Below are 21,465 nucleotides of genomic sequence, written 5' to 3'. Positions count from 1 at the left end.
ATGAAACTGTTATCACACATTGTCAAGACGTACTATAGACCTATAGGAGAATCATACATTATGGCGGAGGCATACCAGTCGCCATAGCGACATTTCTAGTTGTTTTTGGTTTTGTGGTGGTTTTTTTTTTTTTTTGGGGGGGGGGGGATCGGAGGGGTTAATGCCAGACAGCTAGGCAGAGTTTGTTCCAACATACCTAAGAAATATCCAAGATTTTCTATAAACGTGACAGTCCGAACTGCTACCTCTTGAAACATTCATGTATTTTTGTTTTTGAAAATTTCTACTCTTTCTTAGAGCTAAGGTCAGTTAATTGAGTGAAGACATCAGAAATCCCAACGTAAATCTAGTTATTTGCAATATTCAGCTATCCCACCCGGGTATGTATGCCCCATGATTTTTGATCGCGGCTATTATACATTGAATGAAACATTGAATGACTTTTACGTCGATGAACAGCAATTTGGCAATCAGTTGCAATTTAGAGACTGGCGTTGCACATTATGTCAGAACTCCTGTGCTCAATAGATGTAAGATTCGAGTACATCAAAATTTCCAACAATTTGAGCTATGCTCTAGTGCTCTGCTGATATGGTTTTATACAAAATAAGGGAACCAAAATTGCACTTTAGGTAGGAAACTCGTTATTATATATTACATGTTTCTATACATATAAAAAAGTAGGTATAAAAATGTATAAAAGGTAGAAAGGTATAAAAAAGGAAAGTATGTGTTGAAAGTATCACAGAAATGTGTTATTGTGGTTTTAAGAAAAAATTAGTCATGAGTCAACAGCTTTCAAAAAGTCTACATGAATATACAAGTATACATATCATATAATGCATTTGTATATCTGTATATACATTTACATAGGATATGTATGTAAGCTTATATGTATATATACATGGATATGTACATCGTCATCCCACTTGGCCAACTAAAATTAAGTTGTATTGCATAGAACCCTTATGACATTAACCTTCATCCCTGGTGGAAAGGAACAGTGTGAACAAAAATGAAAAAAAAAAGGACAATTTCAGTGCCTTTCACGTTGTGCAAAGCTACAAAGAAGATGGTTAGGAGCAGTAATATTGTCAGCAAGGGATGGGGATATTAAAGTGTCTTATGATATTGATTGATCCTGTTCCATTTAAAAAAAAACAAGAGGAAAAAATATCGGAAGTTACATGGAGATTTCTCATACTCTAGTACACTCTTCTATTGCACAAGTAAAAATGGATGACCCTATCGACTTAGCTGGCAAGCATCTTGAAGTGGTTTAGTTCATGTGACCCTATACGCCACTTTAATTATAATCTTTCATAGTTTGTAATTGACAAACTGCAATTATTCATTTTCCCCTTGAAAATACATATTTCTCTTAGAACAGGCCAAAAACGTATTATTTATTTCCTTTTCTTTTCAACAGGGTAGTCCTTTCAGTTGGACCACCACCAAAAAAAAACAAAAAAACAAAAACAAAAAGAAAACACCACTCCATCAAGGGGCCTTGCACTATAAAAAAAAAAGATACAAAAACATACATTAAAATTCACAAAATTACTATCAAACAAAAGTACGTGTATATATACCAGATAACAAAGATAAAGAATGTTTAACAAGATTGAGATAGAGAGAAAAAAAAATGTAATGAGCATATACAAAAACAGCAAAATAAATGAGTTGCCAGTATCTGGTGTCACAGAAATAAATATATTGCACTATGTTTTGTCTTTATTTTTGTTTGTTTGCTTTTTTAAAGAAAATCACCATCAAATTCAAAAATTAAGAGACAAACTTCTACAAGTTTGCTTCTTAAATACAGGAACAGATGGTGACACTTGCATACTATGAGGTAACATTCCAGCGGTTTGACCTTTGATAATGTAAAGATCTCTTATAATATTCAGTATACGGGGCGTTTTGATTTTCAATGGGCAATAGCGAATTCCCGGCAAATGGACATTACGAAAAGCAATTTCTTTTGAATACACTGGTATACCATATCATTATTTTCTGTACATAATGAGATATCTCAGATATTGTCTTCTTTGTTTAATTGTTTGCCAGTTTAATTGACGGGTATATCACTGGATATAGAAAATCAGCATTTTATACCACAGCGAGCATATCAATTTTTTGATTTTTGTAAGAGCATCCTCTGCCGCAAATCATGTGCACCCTGAAATATGTTTACAGAATAATCATGATTATGGAAAGGCTCTGTCGTTTGTTTAACAGAACGTAACGACGCACAATTTTACGATTTGAGCCTGGTAACAAAGGAACGTTTTTTGGACATTCAACAGAACTTTGAAATTGATCATTGCTCACATTCGTATGTAAAATACACAATTATTATGACGTATGGAAAAGACTTCTAGTATCAAAGCGTACGTGTCGAAATTTTGTTGGGAATACTATACACTCCGTCATGGAGTTTTTGTCAATTAGTCGTCTTTGACGTACAGCTTTCCAATGAATGAATCTTGATGCACAACATTGGGAATCTCGAGCACGTCAAACTTAGGAAACTGTTCCTTGAGCTTATAAAGCGTCCCAAGGGTGTCCATCGACGACGTCGCTTCGCTGGTCAACTTTCGGTCCTCCTTGCCGACGTACATCTCCACGTATCCAAGTATGGTGGTCATCCTCGGCAGCGTTTTGCGGAGACCTCGCAAGAGCTGCTCGATGAAGATGCTGCACTCCTCGCATGGTGAGTAGAAGCTGAACAGGAGCAGGGTGTGGTCGGCGTCGTTTAGGTAGGCCATGTCCTCCAGGTTCGAGATCAGGTGGCAGAGGATGCGCTGCTCGGCGTGTTCCACCTGCCCGTGGCGACTCCGGCTGCAGGTCGCCACGGCAAAGTCCCACGACAGCAGTCCTCCGTCGCCGAAATCCTGGCCGCGGAAGATCGGTCGGTCTGGATACAATCCGGCCAGGTCGAGCGAAAATGCGGCAAACTGCTTCCGATTTGGCGATCGGACAGCTATCTCATCCTTGAAAGTCAGATAAAGACGTTTAAAATACTCTAATGCTTCTTCCATGGATGCCGTCGAAGCCATGGCAACAAAAGAAGACACTGAATGATTGCTAGGGGATCGCTCCTTGGGATACCAATCTTATTTTGGTGTCAAGAAAGTAGAGAAAGTAGTAGGCCTACAATGTGAAATAATTTCTGCCGTGCCGTGAGGTTACCATAAATCTGACTCTAAACCCTCGCAGGAACTTGAAACGCGACATCAGAATCACTCCCTTCTTTTTACTTTCCAATAGACGTTACCACAGTAAGTCGTAAACTATGTCGATAATCCACATTCATTTCTCTCAGCAAATCCGCTGGTGTGCGTTCAGTTCAAATGGTGTGCATGTATGACTTTTGCCAACACTCCTGACGCTGCGATATTTTCTACTTTTGGAGCGAAATATAAGCTCATCCTGTGAGGAAATATCAATGAACCAGTGAGCTGCCGAAGAAGAAATGGTGTATAAATGTCGGAGATTAATCGAAAAGACACAGCGAATCTTGGACTTCCCGTGGTAATTGCAGAGACAGTTTCCTCGCAATTCAGTGATGTTATGAATCGTGCCATTGTGACCCCACCCCCCCCCCCCCCGATTTCACGACATGCTTACCATGTCGACTGGCCGCCTTACGCAGTCCAGCACGTTCGTGGGGAATACCCACTCTGGGAACGCAATATTAGATACACAGGGTCACAGATTTCGCAACATTCAGAACGCGATGATGGGCATTGCGTTATGCTGTTCATAATATGTGTAATGTTTTGTCTGTGTCGCAAAAAGGACGGAGCTTACCTTACCCTCTAACTGACTTTCTACCTGCAATGCCAAGTGTGTCCAAAGGTTGATATGATATTTCTATCGACATAGAAACAAAGATTTCTGTACAAAGCATCATGTAGCATTACAATATGATTACAGTACATGTAGTACGCTATATACTGCAGCGTTTTTCTCTCCGAGAAGAAAAGGTGAAATCAGCCTACCGACATAGGCGCCGGAAGTGGGGGGGCAGGGGGGGCGGACGCCCCCCCCCCCCCCCCCATCCAAAAAGTGAGGGGGCAAAACGCATTTTTGCCCCCCCAAAAAGCCCCCCCCCCAAAAAAAAAAATAATAAAATAGAATAAAATAAAATAAAATGAAATAAAAATGAAATAAAATAATAATAACAAAAATAAATGAATAAACAAAGAAAATAAAATAAATATGCATATAAAAATATATGAATAAAAGGGAAAAAATATTGCTACAAACTGCAGCTTTTGGACTGTAAAATGTCAAAATTTTCAAGCTCGCTCGCCTCGCTCGCTCGCATCCAGCAGTTGAGTCCGGTGCGCCTCCCCCTTAATTTCTAAAGCGAAAAACATAGCTACGACGGCAGTTGTTGGACTCTAGAATTTCAAAATTTTCAAGCTCGCTCGCTTCGCTCGCTCGCATTGAATCGTTATGCCATTCTCCTAATGTTGCTGACAGTAATTGCGAGTAGTTGCACCCGATGCCCCCACCCCTTAATTTCCAAAGCGAAAGATGAATATAGCTACAAACGGGAGTTTTGGGACTGTAAAATGTCAAAATTTTCAAGCTCGCTCGCTTCGCTCGCTCGCATTGAATCGTTATGCCATTCTCCTAATGTTGCTGCCAGTAATTGCCAGCAGTTGCGCCCGATGCCCCCCCCCCCCTTAATTTCCAAAGCGAAAGGTATAGTTACAAACGGGAGTTTGGGGACTGTAACGTGTCAAAATTTTCAAGCTCGCTCGCTTCGCTCGCTCGCATTGAATCGTTATGCCACTCTCCTAACGTTGCTGCCAGTAATTGCCAGCAGTTGCGGCCGATGCCCCCCCCCCCTTAATTTCCAAAGCGAAAGATATAGCTACAAACGGGAGTTTTGGGACTGTAAAATGTCAAAATTCTCAAGCTCGCTCGCATTGAATCGTTATGCCATTCTCCTAATGTTGCTGCCAGTAATTGCCAGCAGTTGCGCCCGATGCGCCGCCCCATTAATTTCCAAAGTGAAAGATATAGTTACAAACCCCAGTTTTGGGACTGTAGAATGTCAAAATTTTCAAGCTTGCTCGCTTCGGTCGCTCGCATTGAATCGTTATGCCATTCTCCTAATGTTGCTGCCAATAATTGCCAGCAGTTGCGCCCGATGCGAACCCATTTATTTCCAAAGCGAAATATATTATAGCTACAATTAACACTCCAGTTTTCCAGTTTGTAGGGTTTCGCTTCGCTCGCTCGCATTGAATCGTTATGCCACTCTCCTAACGTTGCTGCCAGTAATTGCCAGCAGTTGCGGCCGATGCCCCCCCCCCTTAATTTCCAAAGTGAAAGATATAGTTACAAACCCCAGTTTTGAAACTGTAGAATATCTAAATTTTCAAGCTCGCTCGCTTCGCTCGCTCGCATTTTATTGTTATGCCATTCACCTTATGTTGCTGCACAGTATATAATTTGTCGATCGTTTCACACCGTCATTCCATAATCCATGTAAGGAAAACTTACAATGTTCCTCAATGACTGCGTTGTTCAATGTATCACATTCCGTAACGTATATTGTAGTCCCATTATTGCTCACGCACACACGCACAAGCATACAGACCGTCAAAATTACTTTATGGTTCCCCCCATGTTTCGACCAACCGTATACGCCACTTTATATATATATATATATATATATATATATATATATATATATATATATATATAATAGATGTGTGTGCGTGTGTGTGTGTGTGTGTGTGTGTGTATGTGTATATTGTGTAACATATGCATGGTCTAATCTTGAGCCCCCTCCAATGTTTGCCCCCCCCCCCCAATCCAAAACTGCTTCCGGCGCGCCTGCCTACCGATACTGAATTAAAACGATTTTGTACGATAACTAAAAAGCGTCTATAAAATGAAAGATCATTGCGTGGCTTCAGATCCAGCGATTTTAATAGGAACAAAGCATAGGCATATCAAGATGATAACATTTATAATCTCCGTCTTATAATGACACTGTTAAGAAACAATAATGGAACCGAGTAGAAGTTATAGTCCCAAGCCAGTTATGCCATTTGTATAGCCAAGTGTGACTGGTCTCATGTTTAAACCTGCCCAAAGTTTTAGCATAGAAAAGATAGCAAAACGATTTTCAATCCACAAACTCTTTGGAAGATACTTCCAAATGTCCCCCCACCGTGAGGAATATTCTAGATTTTCACAGAGCAAGACCTTAGTTGTTGTTTTTTTCATTCTGTGAATTCCAGAGCATTGTGGTTTTATGATGACTCGATATTGTGATTACGAAAGATCGCTTTTGAAATTGAAACATACCCTGTCCACTTGCAATGGAATATGATATACATGGCGAACACAAAGAAACAATACTTGGGCAAAGTGAATAAAAAAAGTGTGTGTAATGCTGTACCGTGCAGTTTTGTGTAAGTGTCTTTGTGTATGCTCAGCTGTGCATAATATGCTCTCCGTGCCAGCCGATAATGAGTCATTCTATAAGTTAACGAGATTTTTTTTTAATGAATTCTCACATAAAGTTCGCTTGCACTTCTTTATAGCACAAAATTCCCCAAAACAATCATACATGTGGATTCAGAAAGAATGCAGCCAGAATACTGGCACACTGAGTTCAGTTTTTATAGGAAAGTTGCGCAATCCCCTCAGAAGTTATAATGTTCGAAGATAATTATGACGAATCTAATCTGTCACTATGTAGATGAGAGCTCTATGACAATATTTATGGTCACAGCAGTGTGATATCACAAATCAGTATAAAATTCCAATATAAAGAGACCTACACGTGATATTTACGTAAACCATGTATGTAAACATATTGATCTGTGTTTAGAACCTGAAAGGACGAATGAAGAAATATGTTAATTTGTCTGATTTTATTCCAAAAACAAATATAAATCAGCATACAGTACAAAGTGAAGACGAAAAGATAAATAATATTGTGCTTAACTTGATAGATGGTCCGGAGGAAAACTCGAATTTAGCTGTAATGATAAATGCCACTGTTCGTGCTCGTTCCTTATTTTCACTTTAAATTCGCACACTTCCCGTCACAATACCCATACGAGTAATGTATACCAAGAAAGATTTCTGACACACACTCAAATACTCCCATTATATATTTTGGAACATAATTAGACATAATGCACAGCTACATTACACGTGTCTGTCTTTGGCCAGTAAAGTAACGGATCTATAGTCAGCCTCGTCCAGCAGTAATTGAAAGAATGATCTATTTTGCATGAGCCATCATAAATATCATTCGGCTAAAAGATTATCGTGCAAATAGTGTCCGATCTTAAATGCGCTATACACTGTACCAGCTAATTGAGCACCACAATGACACAGAGCCTATTTGGCCGAGTTGGCGGGAATCACATCAAAGCAAATTGATTTTAAGTTTGTAATCATATACATATACAATCTATGTGTATATGTATAAATGATTGATATATATATATATATATATATATATATATATATATATATAATCATTATATATAAACGTTGTATTATAGATTCTTAATGTAAGAAGTATTAACGTCTCACAACCGTGCTTGGAAACGTACATAATAGTGAACACCTATATGTACATGACTCCATTATTGATAATAATGACACTGAAGTGCTATTATGCACTCATGTTATATTATGCATACGTTGCAATGAGAAGATATCAGCGTTTGGGTTAACTTCCGAAACTGAGCGATATGTTCTTTTACTTCTATGGTATATACACACACACACACACACACACACACACACACACATATATATATATATATATATATATATATATATATATATATATATATAGTGTGTGTGTGTGTGTGTGTGTGTGTGTGTGTGTGTGTGTGCGTGTACTGTACCGGTAATCTATGAAATAAGTGTAGTATTTTGTTAGCTCACAAGGGTTGAGAAAATTGTCCGTGGGCCACAATACCATACAATACTAGCTTTAAAGAGTACTGTTCTAAAAAGGCAATGAGGACATTGGCATGCTGCTTTCATTTTATTTCATTTCATTTCTTTTCTTTTCATTTATTCATTTTCATTTTCAATAAAAGATAATGTACAAAACATATGCTGAAAAAATATACAATTGTATATTTCAAAATACAGCATAATCTTACAATATAAAAGGTTGTAAAGCAGAAATGAACAATATTTACTAAATAATGTTGAAAATAGAGGGGAAACTAAGATACAAGACTTGTGATATGCGCTCCCCTCAAGTTTGTCAAAGCAATATACAGAGAAACATATTGCGTACAAAATGACATAAAAATATATAATACATCTATAATCAACATCATCATTCTGGTATTTGGTTTATGGGAGACCTTGGCTATATACTTTCCTCGCTCCATTTTCCTCATTTACTATATACAATGTACAACTATTCACAGAATACTATCCACCAACGTATATTGTTAACAAAGAACGAAGAAGAATTTTCACATAACCCCCATTTTGAAGCAGCTATATTGGCTCTCTGTTCAGTCACGTATAGTTGTTAAGATACTGTTACTGACTTATCAGTGCCGGCATTCAATGGCACCAGAATATCTCGGTAAGTTCTTGGTAAGGTACGCTCCCTCTCGTAATCTAAGATCAACTCAGAAAAATCTTCCCCAATGTCCTGCTATCAAAACAAAGTTTTATGGTGAGCGATCTTTTGCTCATGCTGCTCCCACACTGTGGAACGCTGTTCCATGTTATCCCACAGTGTTAAAGTTTAAAACTGCTCTCAAGACATTTTTGTTTAAAGAAATATTATGAATGAGTTTGGGTTTGCATCTATGGTACATTGAACACTACATATCCTCTTTCTACTTTCATCCCTCTCCCTTAAAGCGCATAGAGACACTACGGTAATGATATGCGCTATAAAAAGCACTGTGTTCTGCAATTAGTTGTATGTCATCGTCCGATTTCTGCATTTAGCTTATACATTTCAGTTCTGTCATCTGACTCATTCACAATTATAGCAAAGTTTTAGGTACGAGGACATTGTTCCACATTAAGTGTTATGGTCATGTCGGTTAATATGTACAAATTTCATGTACTAATTTGTATCGACAGCAACATGGCAAAATGCTAATCTAAAGTACGTTGTTACAAGAGTGTTAGCGTAGAAGATGCATAATGGCATAACATTATTATTTAGCGACATGATTCTAGAAGTTTCAACAACTTTAATCATTCTTCTTATTACTATTACTAGGCCATTCAACAGCAGTGATTAAAATATGTTTAAAGCCTTTCTACATTTCATAACAACGCTAAGGCAAGAATATATCAAATAGTATTATGACATTATACATCACCGTAGCGTCTTGGTATTGCTGTTGATAGTATCAAAGTGTACATAATATAAGAATCAAAAGATGATAAAACGACGATCATGTCATCATTAATATTATAAGAGAACATTAGCAGTCATAACATAAACAATATCCGGATTATCATTCTTCTGTTTACAAATTATATTCAAATCTATACTATTCAGAGTTTTCTGCCTGAAATGTGTATCACAAATGGATTTTTTTCTTTGGTGTTTTTTGTCATTTTCGAAAACAATAAGACGTTTGTATGGGTTACAATATATCATAAACATAACTAGAATTACATATACCATGAAGCTACAACACACTACACAATAGCCTGGTAAGGGAATGGAAAGATACATTTATCTATAAAGCTATTTAGGATCGAGGAATAAACAGTGATCTGATGATTGGATTCGAGTAGAAGGTATTTTATACATGCTGTAGTCAGGGTTTACAAAGCCGCTGGATTTGTTCGATGAGTCCACGGGACATGTAACGTCTTATAACGAAGAGCTGTCGCGGTGATCGCCGTTCTCGCTCTGGCATATCCATCACTCCGAAATTGTGGTATTTCTCTTCAAGCCGCTTGATAGATTGCTTAGGCCTACTCTCCTTCTTAAATGTCCGTATGAATCCTAATATCAAGGTAACGTGAGGCAAATAATTTCTCATGTATATCAGAGTCTGTTCGATAGCTTTTGCACACGATTCACACGGTGAGTAGAACGAAAACAAAAGCAGTGTGTGACGGCGATTCGAGAACTTTAGGGCTTTCCTCCGCAAAAGTAAACCTTTCAGATCGTCGGCTCAATGGAAAAAGGGGTTAGCGCACCTTCGGGCTCAAATTTTCCAAGAAAATAAAAATTTGTCATTCGAAAGCAGATGGCATGAGCTACATTTTCATATCAACAGATATGTCAAATTCGATCTAATTTTGTAAAAAATCCCAAAAGAAAAAGGCGATAACGTGCCGTATGCACGTCTTTGTGGTAGCAAAAAGGGGTTAACGTGAATGCGCTCTTTCGCTTCTCTTGCCTAAAGCATGGTACGAGAAGCATAAAGGGGTTATCGTTCATGCACAACCACATAACGCTTTCTCGTAATTTCGCTTGCAATGCGTCCTGACAAGTGAAAAGGCGTTATCGTCGTTCTAACTGTACTGACGCGCGCGCGCGCGCCGCCTGAGATGAGCTAGCGCATCGGCTGCATGCTCAATATGCCATGTACATGTACAGTATGCATAATGGGTACGGTTAGTACGCAGAGTCTACCGGTATTAAAATTGACTTCAATATGATATCATTAATTGCATTGGACTGCTGAATTGAAGGACGTCAACTATCTCATACTCCGTAGATCTACCCGTGATCGACGACGAACGTCAGAGTTCAGACGAATCGGAAAAATGGTAAGGATAAACCTTAGTAGATCTAGATCGATCTAAGGGCCAAATCGTGAAATCAGCCACCACTCACCTCGCTCGTGCGCTCGCTCCGTATACAAAGTCGATGGGAGAGGGTAACGGGCAACAGCACTGACGAAATAAACGGCAGTGAATGGACTGGGGACTTATTTCACGATAATGCCGATCTAATTAAGTTAGACGACTTTATGTTAACACTATTTTAATTGCTGTTGGGGTTTTTTTTTGTAGAATTAGCAGCATGATTCTCATAGGATTACTTACAATTTAGATTTGCTGGACCTCGATCTAGATCTAAGTTAGTAAGTAGTTAGATAGACCTAGACTATAATCTAGTCTGAGACTAAAGTTAGATCTGGTCTATAATTTTAATATTATAGAATATAGATATGTATAGATATGTATAGACCCTAGATCTAGATGTTAGTTTGGGCGCTAATTTAGTTTCGTATCCATGCTCATAATATATGTTCTCCCGAGTAGAATTTCACGAAATTTCTAGACCTAACATTTAGAGGCTCGACTCTAGATAGACCTAACACTAGTGGTTAGATCTAGATCTAAATAAGTTACACTCGCAGGAAATGTTCTCAAACATCAAGTCAGTCTTCCAAATTTTGAGCGAGATCGGATCACGGGTAGGGTCGATATCGGCTTCGAACTTAAGTCCTACATTGTCACGTCACTCGCATAGCCCCATTCATTATTTTGTGTAAAATCTAGATCTAGCGTTAGGTAATATTTCTAGATTCTAACGTTAGAGAGGCAAAATCGTGTTTCCGGCCCCATTACTTGAATCGATCATCGCGATATAAGAGACAGATTCACGGCCTAGGGTTAGGAAGATCGCGATAAGGAGGCAGACTCACGGCCTAGGTAGGGTTGGGGAAATCCTGATATACATGTAGGAGACTGATTCAAGGCCGAGGGTTAAGGAAATCGCGACATATTGATAGGTTAGGTTTAGGGTTATATAAAAGATGCACGGTGGATATCAGCCCCACCAATGTGGTAAGCGCGCAAACGCCGTTTGGTGGGGTCGTAAACACGAGTAGATCTATGATACTGTGCTCACCAGCCCCACTGCCGTATAAATCCTGTAGGCCCTAGCTGTAGTCTGTACAATTCACATCTGTTGGTTCTGAGCGCGATCAGTAATTTGATATAGAGAGTTATGATCGATCAGCATGTAAGGTCCCATATCATATGTATTTGTAGTGATGGGGCCTATTTCACGAGTAGATTGATCTATGCCTCTACTAGAGACTAGACAAGTAGACTCGTCTATCGCTAGCTATCTCGCGATACACAAAATACCGACTGTGGCTAAGTCAGTGGCTGTGCGAGCGATGACTCGTCGCAAGAATAGCCACTACCTCAATAATATGCTAAGTCTTTAGATCTACTGTAGTTTGAGTTTGTCTAGATCTCTATCTAGACGTGGAACACCATTCTATTTTTCTAAAAAAACGTCATTTGCATTGCGTAAACCCATCCATTTGTCCATTTGCATTTAACAAAACAAAAAATGACACTGGAGTGGACCGTAAGTACGTAACAGCACAAAAATATACAATTTTTTGGACAGCCATTATGACTGAATTTCATACCGTTTTCAGTATTCACGTTGCGTACATGACATGTCCAGCTGCCCTGAAAACTACCCTCTTTACTTGACCTTTTGGACAACCCTTAGATCTATACCATTTTCAGATTTACAGTGGGCTCGTGAATTCCATATAAAATATCAAATATATGTAAATCTTCTGTATCTGTATCCTCTTAAATCATTTTAGGACACCATTTAACTGTTACTGGAAGCCTCACAGTACAATCATATAGACGTCAGCATGGAAGGGCCTCTGGAGAACAAGTCTGATGGTAAGGGTGAAAATGCCATTTAAAATTGATCCATCGTTTGTTGCCAGATATATTCAATTTCAAATGTTAGGGGAGGGGAATGTTATATGACATTTCCATGTCATGATGTATAAGAATGCTATTCGCTCCGTCTTTTAATTTGTAATAATTTTGTAATATTTATAACATTTGTGATGTACTTTAGTATGCAGCTAAGTGGCTAAATGTAATTTAAAGTTAAACGGAATATCTATGTGTTTATTCCTTGGCATGAATGCAGATTAATATCTATTAATTTTAGAGCAAATAACTGAAATGAAGTTTGGCAGAAACTATTAACCCAATTACCGTACTCTAAAAGTACTCAAATACTTGTATGTTTCACTCATCCAGTTCACCCTGGACCTGAAACTGACTTGTTGATGTATGTTGAATGGAAAAGTAATAAATCCCGCTATTTTTACTTGCACATTCTCAAGTCTGCCTGAGCATAATTATAATAAAGGACTAGAGCTTGGTGAAACCTATCAAACTGCTTGTATTATAACTTGCTGAGAGAAAACATTCTAAATATTGCCAGTGTTTTTAGTGATTTATTGCATATTCTTTCAGAAATGAACCACACAGCCCAGCCCAGCCAACTTTTCGAAGGCCCACTTAGGGAACCTTGTACTACCGATGCCAAGAATGAATCAGTGCTTCATCGTGGTGACAAAGACGACAGCAGTGACGACGACGATGACTTGCCCCTAGCAGTATTGATTAAGCCAGGTATATACAGAAAAAACCCCAGCTACGGTAAAGTGGTAGAGAGTAACGTGTTTGTAAATTCCCTCTTAAAAAAAAAAAAAAAAAAAAAAATCATTGACAGATATGCAATTCCATTTTTAAATTACCTATCTTAATTCTTCAAGGTATGTTGATTACAACGAATTGCAGGATTGGAGTCGATCTCGTCAATTAAAATTTAATGTATAAATAAACATAGCCAACTTCCGTAATGCTGATGAGTTGCCCTTTGGTAGAATTTACTAAACAGGGTGTGTAATATACATAAATTAGCACTTATGTAGAAATAAGTGAGCGTGAAATTGAAAGTTCATTTAATCTACATTATCAGGGACAAGTTCATTATACCATTATTACTGCATATTCTAAAGTCTTCCTGAGCATGATTAAAATAAAGGACTAGAGCTTGGTCAAACCTGTCGAACTGCTTGTATTATAATTTGCTGAAACAAAACATTCTAAAAATTGCCTGTGTGTTTTTAGTGATTTGTTGCATACTCTTTCAGGAAAGAACCACATAACCCAGCCCAGACAACATGGTAGTGACAAAGACGTCAGTGGTGACAGTGGTGTTCACCCTGGACCTGAAACTGACCTCTTGATGTATGTGGAATGGAAAAGAGATAAATCCCGCAATGTCGTCAAACTGAGTGAGGTGAAATGTATCGGACTTCCTCTACCAGGGAATACAATAGAAATGAAATGTGGTAAAAGGAGGAAGGACATCTGGAAGGCGACAATTATAGACACTGAGGAAATTTATGATGATGACTGCAGTGATGATGAAGCCCCAAGTACCAGCTCCTACATCGAAAAAGAAGAGGAGTCTCCTCGTGCTAATTCAACCCAACAAGGTTTGTAATGATTTGTGCGAGATTGTATTGGGGCATCCCATATCAACCGATGTATTTCTTTAAAATGATAGGATAACGAAAACAAAGGATTCAATATTAATGGAACTAATCTCAGTCACCTTCGGTGTGTTGATGTGATTGTCATAATTTGAAATACAACTAGCTGAGACTGAGATGTTGTCACAGCTTGATAAGGAGAGTAAAGTGTGTATTACAATTAATATGTTCAAAACAAAAGTCATCGGCCAGTGTTAAGTAAAAATAAGATTTGAAATGGTAGAACAAGAAATTTAATAAGAATCCAAAAAAGTTGATTGTTAAAACCAGAATTGTATAGTTCGAACAATAACATGTGTAAGGACCGAGTGCAATAATTTCCTGAACAATTAGAACACGTATGGTCTGTGTACCTTGGTTAACGTTGTGCTACTCTGCCAATATTTATTTACACACTTCTCTTCTGATATACTCTTTCAGAAATGAACCACACAGCCCAGCCCAGACAACTTTTCGAAGGCCCACTTAAGGAACTTTCTACTACCGATGCCAAGAATGAATCAGTGCTTCATCGTGGTGACAAAGACGACAGCAGTGACGACAACGATGACTTGCCCCTAGCAGTATTGATCAAGCCAGGTATATACAGAAAAAAAACCCAGCTACGGTAAAGTGGTAGAGAGTAACGTGCTTGTAATTTCCCTCTTTAAAAAAAAAAAAAAAAAATCATTGACGGATATTCAATTCCATTTTTACAACTCTACATTATCAGGGACAAGTTCATTATACTATTTTGACTGCATATTCTGAAGTTCTTCCAGAGCATAATTATGATAAAGGACTAGAGCTTGGTCAAACCTATCGAACTGCTTGTGTTATGATTTGCTGGAAGAAAACATTCTAAAAATTGTCATTGTTTTCGAGTGATTTGTTGCATACTCTTTCAGGAAAGAACCACATAACCCAGCCCAGACAACATGGTAGTGACAAAGACGTCAGTGGTGACAGTGGTGTTCACCCTGGACCTGAAACTGACCTCTTGATGTATGTGGAATGGAAAAGAGATAAATCCCGCAATGTCGTCAAACTGAGTGAGGTGAAATGTATCGGACTTCCTCTACCAGGGAATACAATAGAAATGAAATGTGGTAAAAGGAGGAAGGACATCTGGAAGGCGACAATTATAGACACTGAGGAAATTTATGATGATGACTGCAGTGATGATGAAGCCCCAAGTACCAGCTCCTACATTGAAAAAGAAGAGGAGTCTCCTCGTGCTAATTCAACCCAACAAGGTTTGTAATGATTTGTGCGAGATTGTATTGGGGCATCCCATATCAACCAATGTATTTCTTTAAAATGATAGGATAACGAAAACAAAGGATTCAATATTAATGGAACTAATCTCAGTCACCTTCGGTGTGTTGATGTGATTGTAATAATTTGAAATACAACTAGCTGAGACTGAGATGTTGTCACAGCTTGATAAGGAGAGTAAAGTGAGTATTACAATTAATATGTTCAAAACAAAAGTCATCGGCCAGTGTTAAGTAAAGATAAGATTTGAAATGGTAGAACAAGAAATTTAATAAGAATCCAAAAAAGTTGATTGTTAAAACCAGAATTGTATAGTTCAAACAATAACATGTGTAAGGACCGAGTGCAATAATTTCCTGAACAATTAGAACACGTATGGTCTGTGTACCTTGGTTAACGTTGTGCTACTCTGCCAATATTTATTTACACACTTCTCTTCTGATATACTCTTTCAGAAATGAACCACACAGCCCAGCCCAGACAACTTTTCGAAGGCCCACTTAAGGAACTTTCTACTACCGATGCCAAGAATGAATCAGTGCTTCATCGTGGTGACAAAGACGACAGCAGTGACGACAACGATGACTTGCCCCTAGCAGTATTGATCAAGCCAGGTATATACAGAAAAAAAACCCAGCTACGGTAAAGTGGTAGAGAGTAACGTGCTTGTAATTTCCCTCTTTAAAAAAAAAAAAAAAATCATTGACAGATATTCAATTCCATTAACATCAGGGACAAGTTCATTATACTATTTTGACTGCATATTCTGAAGTTCTTCCAGAGCATAATTATGATAAAGGACTAGAGCTTGGTCAAACCTATCGAACTGCTTGTATTATGATTTGCTGGAAGAAAACATTCTAAAAATTGCCATTGTTTTCGAGTGATTTGTTGCATACTCTTTCAGGAAAGAACCACATAACCCAGCCCAGACAACATGGTAGTGACAAAGACGACAGTGGTGACGACGACGACGACTTGCCCCTAGCAGAATTGATTAAGCCAGGTATGGAAAGGAAAATTTGAAATAAAAATTAAAACACATTGCACTATACCAATTTGTAATTGCCTAGCTTAAATCTTCCATGGATGTTGATCACAACAAAGTGCAGGTCTGGATTTGAGTCATTCTGGTCAATGAAATATGATAAAAATGAACATAACCAACTACCGTAATGCTGACGAGCTGCCCTTGGCAGAATTGACTGAACAAAGTGTGTTTATATAAATATAAATTAGCACACACATAAATTTAAATGAACGTGAGAATTTATCTGCATTATTTAAAATACTTTTAGGGACAGGTTCATTATAGTATTCTACTGCGTATTCTAAAGTCTTCCTGAGCATAATTATGATAAAAGACTAGAGCTTGGTCAAACCTATCGAACTGCTTGTATTATGATTTGCTGGAAGAAAACATTCTAAAAATTGCCATTGTTTTCGAGTGATTTGTTGCATACTCTTTCAGGAAAGAACCACATAACCCAGCCCAGACAACATGGTAGTGACAAAGACGACAGTGGTGACGACGACGACGACTTGCCCCTAGCAGAATTGATTAAGCCAGGTATGGAAAGGAAAATTTGAAATAAAAATTAAAACACATTGCACTATACCAATTTGTAATTGCCTAGCTTAAATCTTCCATGGATGTTGATCACAACAAAGTGCAGGTCTGGATTTGAGTCATTCTGGTCAATGAAATATGATAAAAATGAACATAACCAACTACCGTAATGCTGACGAGCTGTCCTTGGCAGAATTGACTGAACAAAGTGTGTTTATATAGATATAAATTAGCACACACATAAATTTAAATGAGCGTGAGAATTTATCTGCATTATTTAAAATACTTTTAGGGACAGGTTCATTATAGTATTCTACTGCGTATTCTAAAGTCTTCCTGTGACATAATTATAATAGATAACAAATGACTAGCACTTGGTCAAACCTATCCAATTGCTTGTATTATAATATACTTAAGAGGAAACATGAACTAAATGCTAGAGTTTTCTGTAACATTTTTTTTAAAGGAATGGATGACATTAACCAGGCCACTGAGCCCATGCAACTTTCTGAAGACTCAATTGAGAAATCAGTGGGAACAGCCAATGACAAGGATGGTGGAGATAAGTCACCTCTACCAGAATTGACCCCAAAAGGTACTCAATTAAGATTAAGAAATGTTAACCAACATATAACTTGCGAATAGCCTGAATGAGAGATTAAGAGTGGATATACGATGTTCAGAAATTATTATTGACAGAAGCACAACCGTTTCACAAGCATATGCCAGAGTTCCGGGAATTAGATAAATGTAAATGGCTTGAATTCAACTTGTCATGCTGCTTGAATAGAAATTATATATCTATTTCATTTACAAATAGGCCTGTATGACAGTATATGTCTTGACAAGAAAATATAATTGACACAAGTTCGGGTAATTCATCTACAATTTTGTTAGATTCCATTTATGATGATCCATTCGATGTCAAATCTGCAAACCCTAGTGATATAAATGTGATTATTGTATGGAGTCTGGAAACTGAATTAAGGAGCAAGATAGCCAAGCAGACACGATAAAGAATTCATGTATACGTTCTTACAGTTGGAATAAATATCACATGGTTATGATATCACCAACAAAATATTGTTCACATTTTGAAAGACAATGAAAGGAAATAAGTGGCACATGTAATTTTTCGATGGCTACCCCTTTTGTCTGGGGAAAGGGGCTTTCACAATTGGTTGTGCGATCGCTATTGCCATTATTTCTTGATAGTATACTTTGTACAGGATCGCAAGCAATCGCAAGCGATCACATGACCGATTGCGAAAGCCCCTTAATTAGCAGCAGTGCGTATGATAACAAATTGCTAGCACTGTGAAACCTATCCAATTGCTTTTATCATAATTTGTTGAAAAGGAAACATGAACTAAATGCTAGAGTTTTCTGTAACATTTTTTTAAAGGAATGGACCACATTTACCAGGCCACTGAGCCCATGCAATTTTCTGGAGACTCTATTGAGGAAGCGGTGGGAACAGATACTAATGACGAGGATGGTGGAGATGAGTCATCTCTACCAGAATTGACCCCAAAAGGTACTCAATTAAGATTAAGAATTGTCAACCAACATATACTTTGCGAATAGCCTGAATGAAAGATCAATAGTGGATATATATGATAAGAAATTATTATTGGCAGAACGCACAGCCGTTTTATGGGCATGTGCCAGAGTTTATGGGAATTAGAGAAATGTAAATGGCTTGAATTTAACTGGTCAGGTTGCTTGAATAGAAATTATATATTATTGCATTTACAAATGGGACTGTATGACAGTATGTGTCTTAAAAGAAAACAAAATCGACACAAATTCGGGTAATTCATCTACAATTTTGTTAAATTCCATTTATGACCATCCATTCGATGTCAAGTCTGCAAACCCTAGTGAAATAAAATTATTATTGTATGCAGTCCGGAAACTGAATTAAGGAGCAGGATAGCAAAGCAGACACGATACAGAATTCATGTATACGTTCTTACAGTTAAATAAATATCACATGGTTATAATATCAACAACAAAATCTTATTAAAATTTTGGAAGTGAATTAATATGAATAAGTGGCATATGTCATTTTCCAGTGCTACCCCATTTTTCTTGGTAACGACGGTGGGGTATTATTTGTGTGAAATATAATTTTATGTATTACTTAAGCCATGAGTTGGTAACAGTTAGTTAAAACAATGTTGGCTGTCACATTCTACGTAATTACCTAATTCATGGTCATAAGGGAATATTGATTTGAAAGTGTAAGATAAAACAACATACAAGTCCTCTCTAACATATCGGGCGAAGAGGTTATAATTTCATTAGTGTGAAAACATGAAAATGAATTTGTTGTCGAAGACTTGAAGTAAGCCATCTCCAAAATGGAAATGAGCCACGCCCCCTTAAAACACAAGTGAGCAATAAGGCAACTGACATTTGATAATGTGTTTGGAATCATTCAAAGTAATTAGTTGTTTTACTAAAAAGAGGCATTTGATCAATTGAATGGAAATATAAATGAAAAGTTAAAGTGATTGGAATTCGGCAACGAGTGTTAACTTGTTTTCCATTTTAGGTACTTTCTTGGATATAAGTCAAGCATTTCCTGAGTCGTTGTATGAACTGCAACAGGGCCTACCTATGTTCTGTTGTAATAGAGGATGTACTCGTGAAGTTTACCAGGAATGTATGACATGTTGGAAGCTGATCTGCTATGAACATTTTGTCGCAAAGGATCCTTGCAGTTGTCACGATGGCAAAGCTTGGGAGGTAAGAGTTAGCACGTTAAGTCTAAGCTTTAATTTAAAAATATCAAAAAGAAACTAAATACTAACAGTTCACCAATAATTCCGCGTGAGGTTTCACATACTTGACATAGTAGACAGACCTTGACATACTATTGTTATTTTCATGAACTTCTCATAAAAAATATTGTCATGGTGACTTACAGTAAGCTTGGAGCTCGTTATTCAATATACACATGCATACATGAACTTGAATGTGATAAACATTGCCAGTCAATATTTATTCTAATTCTTCAGAGACTGTACCACAACATATGATTATTTCTAATGTTTCTATGTTGTAATCAAAATCAAACAAAAACTTAAGTCAATGGAAATGAACTAATATTTCTAATATTGATTTCTTCTTGCGAACAAACTAATGCAGATAGCATAAGAACTAAACAAGAAATCTTCAACACTTCGTTCACATGTAAACGGAAATAGTGTCGGAATTGAAACCAGATATGTTTTGATGCATTGTGTGTGACTCGTACTAATTATAGATAATTAAAATTGCGTTTAGTTCTTTATGAGAATTACATTTCTGTTTGATTCTGATATATATATATATATTATATATATATAATTATATATATGTAGGATGTTACAGACTTCGAGCGAGAGCGAAGCGACCGTGAGCAGCAAGATCCAGAGGTCTCACTTAACCATGCAGACTTCGAGCGAGAGCGAAGAGACCGTGAGCAGCAAGATCCGGAGGTCTCACTTAACCATGCAGACTTCGAGCGAGAGCGAAGCGACCGTGAGCAGCCAGACCCGGAGGTCTCACTTAACCTTGATGATGCTGAACAGCAGAAGGTAATACGGATTTTTTTCTTCTCTTTCAAATATAAATCAGTGTGACAACAAGCAATCACACAATTAAAGACATATCGTCCTTTTTGCAGATCAGCAGAAAACCATCCAAACATCTGTAAACCCTAGAGCATGGTGGGCAGGTTGTATATTCAAAATGTGAAATAGTTAAATCATGTAAAATTCAAATAATGCACGTAAACAGTGCATGAGAGATAGTCTTGCTCAGACACTTGGAAGTTTTGTTTCTTGAAATAACAGTTATCTGTGTGTAATTTAAATTACAAAACACATTATGAACATAATGTACATTATAGAAGACATTATTCAATATTTTGTAAAAAGTAATTAAAAAGGACTGTGTCAGAGACTAATATATTTTTTCGAGGTTCGAAAAAAATAAATTCAAATTATAACGGTAGTTTGTACTTCACAAATGAAGACCCTACAGGTCTAAAAACTACACAAAGGTTTTTGTAACAGTGTCTTCTTCATTATATACCTTATTGTTTTACACCAATTGTATACACAAATTCAATGCAAAAGAGACATAATGTCTTTAAAGTTCACATAAGAAGCCGATCGCCAAAACTGGACTGTTTGTGTTTTTGAAAGGCTTATTAACCATACTTTCCTATCTCACATCTTTCAAACCCCTAAAAAGGTTGGTTTTTGAGGAATATGCGTTCAAATTTCGTCAAAA

The 21,465-nt window shown here is 37.4% G+C and overlaps 3 protein-coding genes across 3 annotated transcripts; 2 read left to right on the top strand and 1 right to left on the bottom strand.

Moving 5' to 3' along the window:
• Positions 1–2,403: 2,403 nt before the first annotated feature.
• Positions 2,404–3,062, bottom strand: LOC139715324 (uncharacterized). The gene has a single exon (XM_071626900.1). The coding sequence runs from the start codon at positions 3,060–3,062 to the stop codon at positions 2,451–2,453; it is 612 nt and encodes a 203-aa protein (XP_071483001.1). The 3' UTR covers positions 2,404–2,450.
• An 8,753-nt stretch (positions 3,063–11,815) lies between these two features.
• Positions 11,816–15,121, top strand: LOC139715294 (uncharacterized). The gene is made up of 4 exons (XM_071626874.1): positions 11,816–12,672; positions 13,264–13,422; positions 13,947–14,294; positions 14,772–15,121. Exons 1-4 carry the CDS (start codon positions 12,642–12,644, stop codon positions 14,960–14,962), a joined length of 729 nt encoding a protein of 242 aa, XP_071482975.1. The 5' UTR covers positions 11,816–12,641; the 3' UTR covers positions 14,963–15,121.
• A 1,886-nt stretch (positions 15,122–17,007) lies between these two features.
• Positions 17,008–21,074, top strand: LOC139715284 (uncharacterized). The gene is made up of 5 exons (XM_071626864.1): positions 17,008–17,178; positions 17,645–17,773; positions 18,584–18,715; positions 19,739–19,932; positions 20,550–21,074. Exons 2-5 carry the CDS (start codon positions 17,647–17,649, stop codon positions 20,808–20,810), a joined length of 714 nt encoding a protein of 237 aa, XP_071482965.1. The 5' UTR covers positions 17,008–17,178; positions 17,645–17,646; the 3' UTR covers positions 20,811–21,074.
• Positions 21,075–21,465: the final 391 nt, after the last annotated feature.

This window comes from Diadema antillarum, unplaced genomic scaffold (assembly GCF_040938485.1).
Source record: "Diadema antillarum isolate AM-2024a unplaced genomic scaffold, OU_Dant_1.0 scf00000046, whole genome shotgun sequence".
In the NCBI taxonomy this organism is placed as follows: domain Eukaryota; kingdom Metazoa; phylum Echinodermata; class Echinoidea; order Diadematoida; family Diadematidae; genus Diadema; species Diadema antillarum.
The sequence above is the reverse complement of the archived record's forward strand: the minus strand, read 5'-3'. Positions and strand labels throughout refer to the sequence as shown.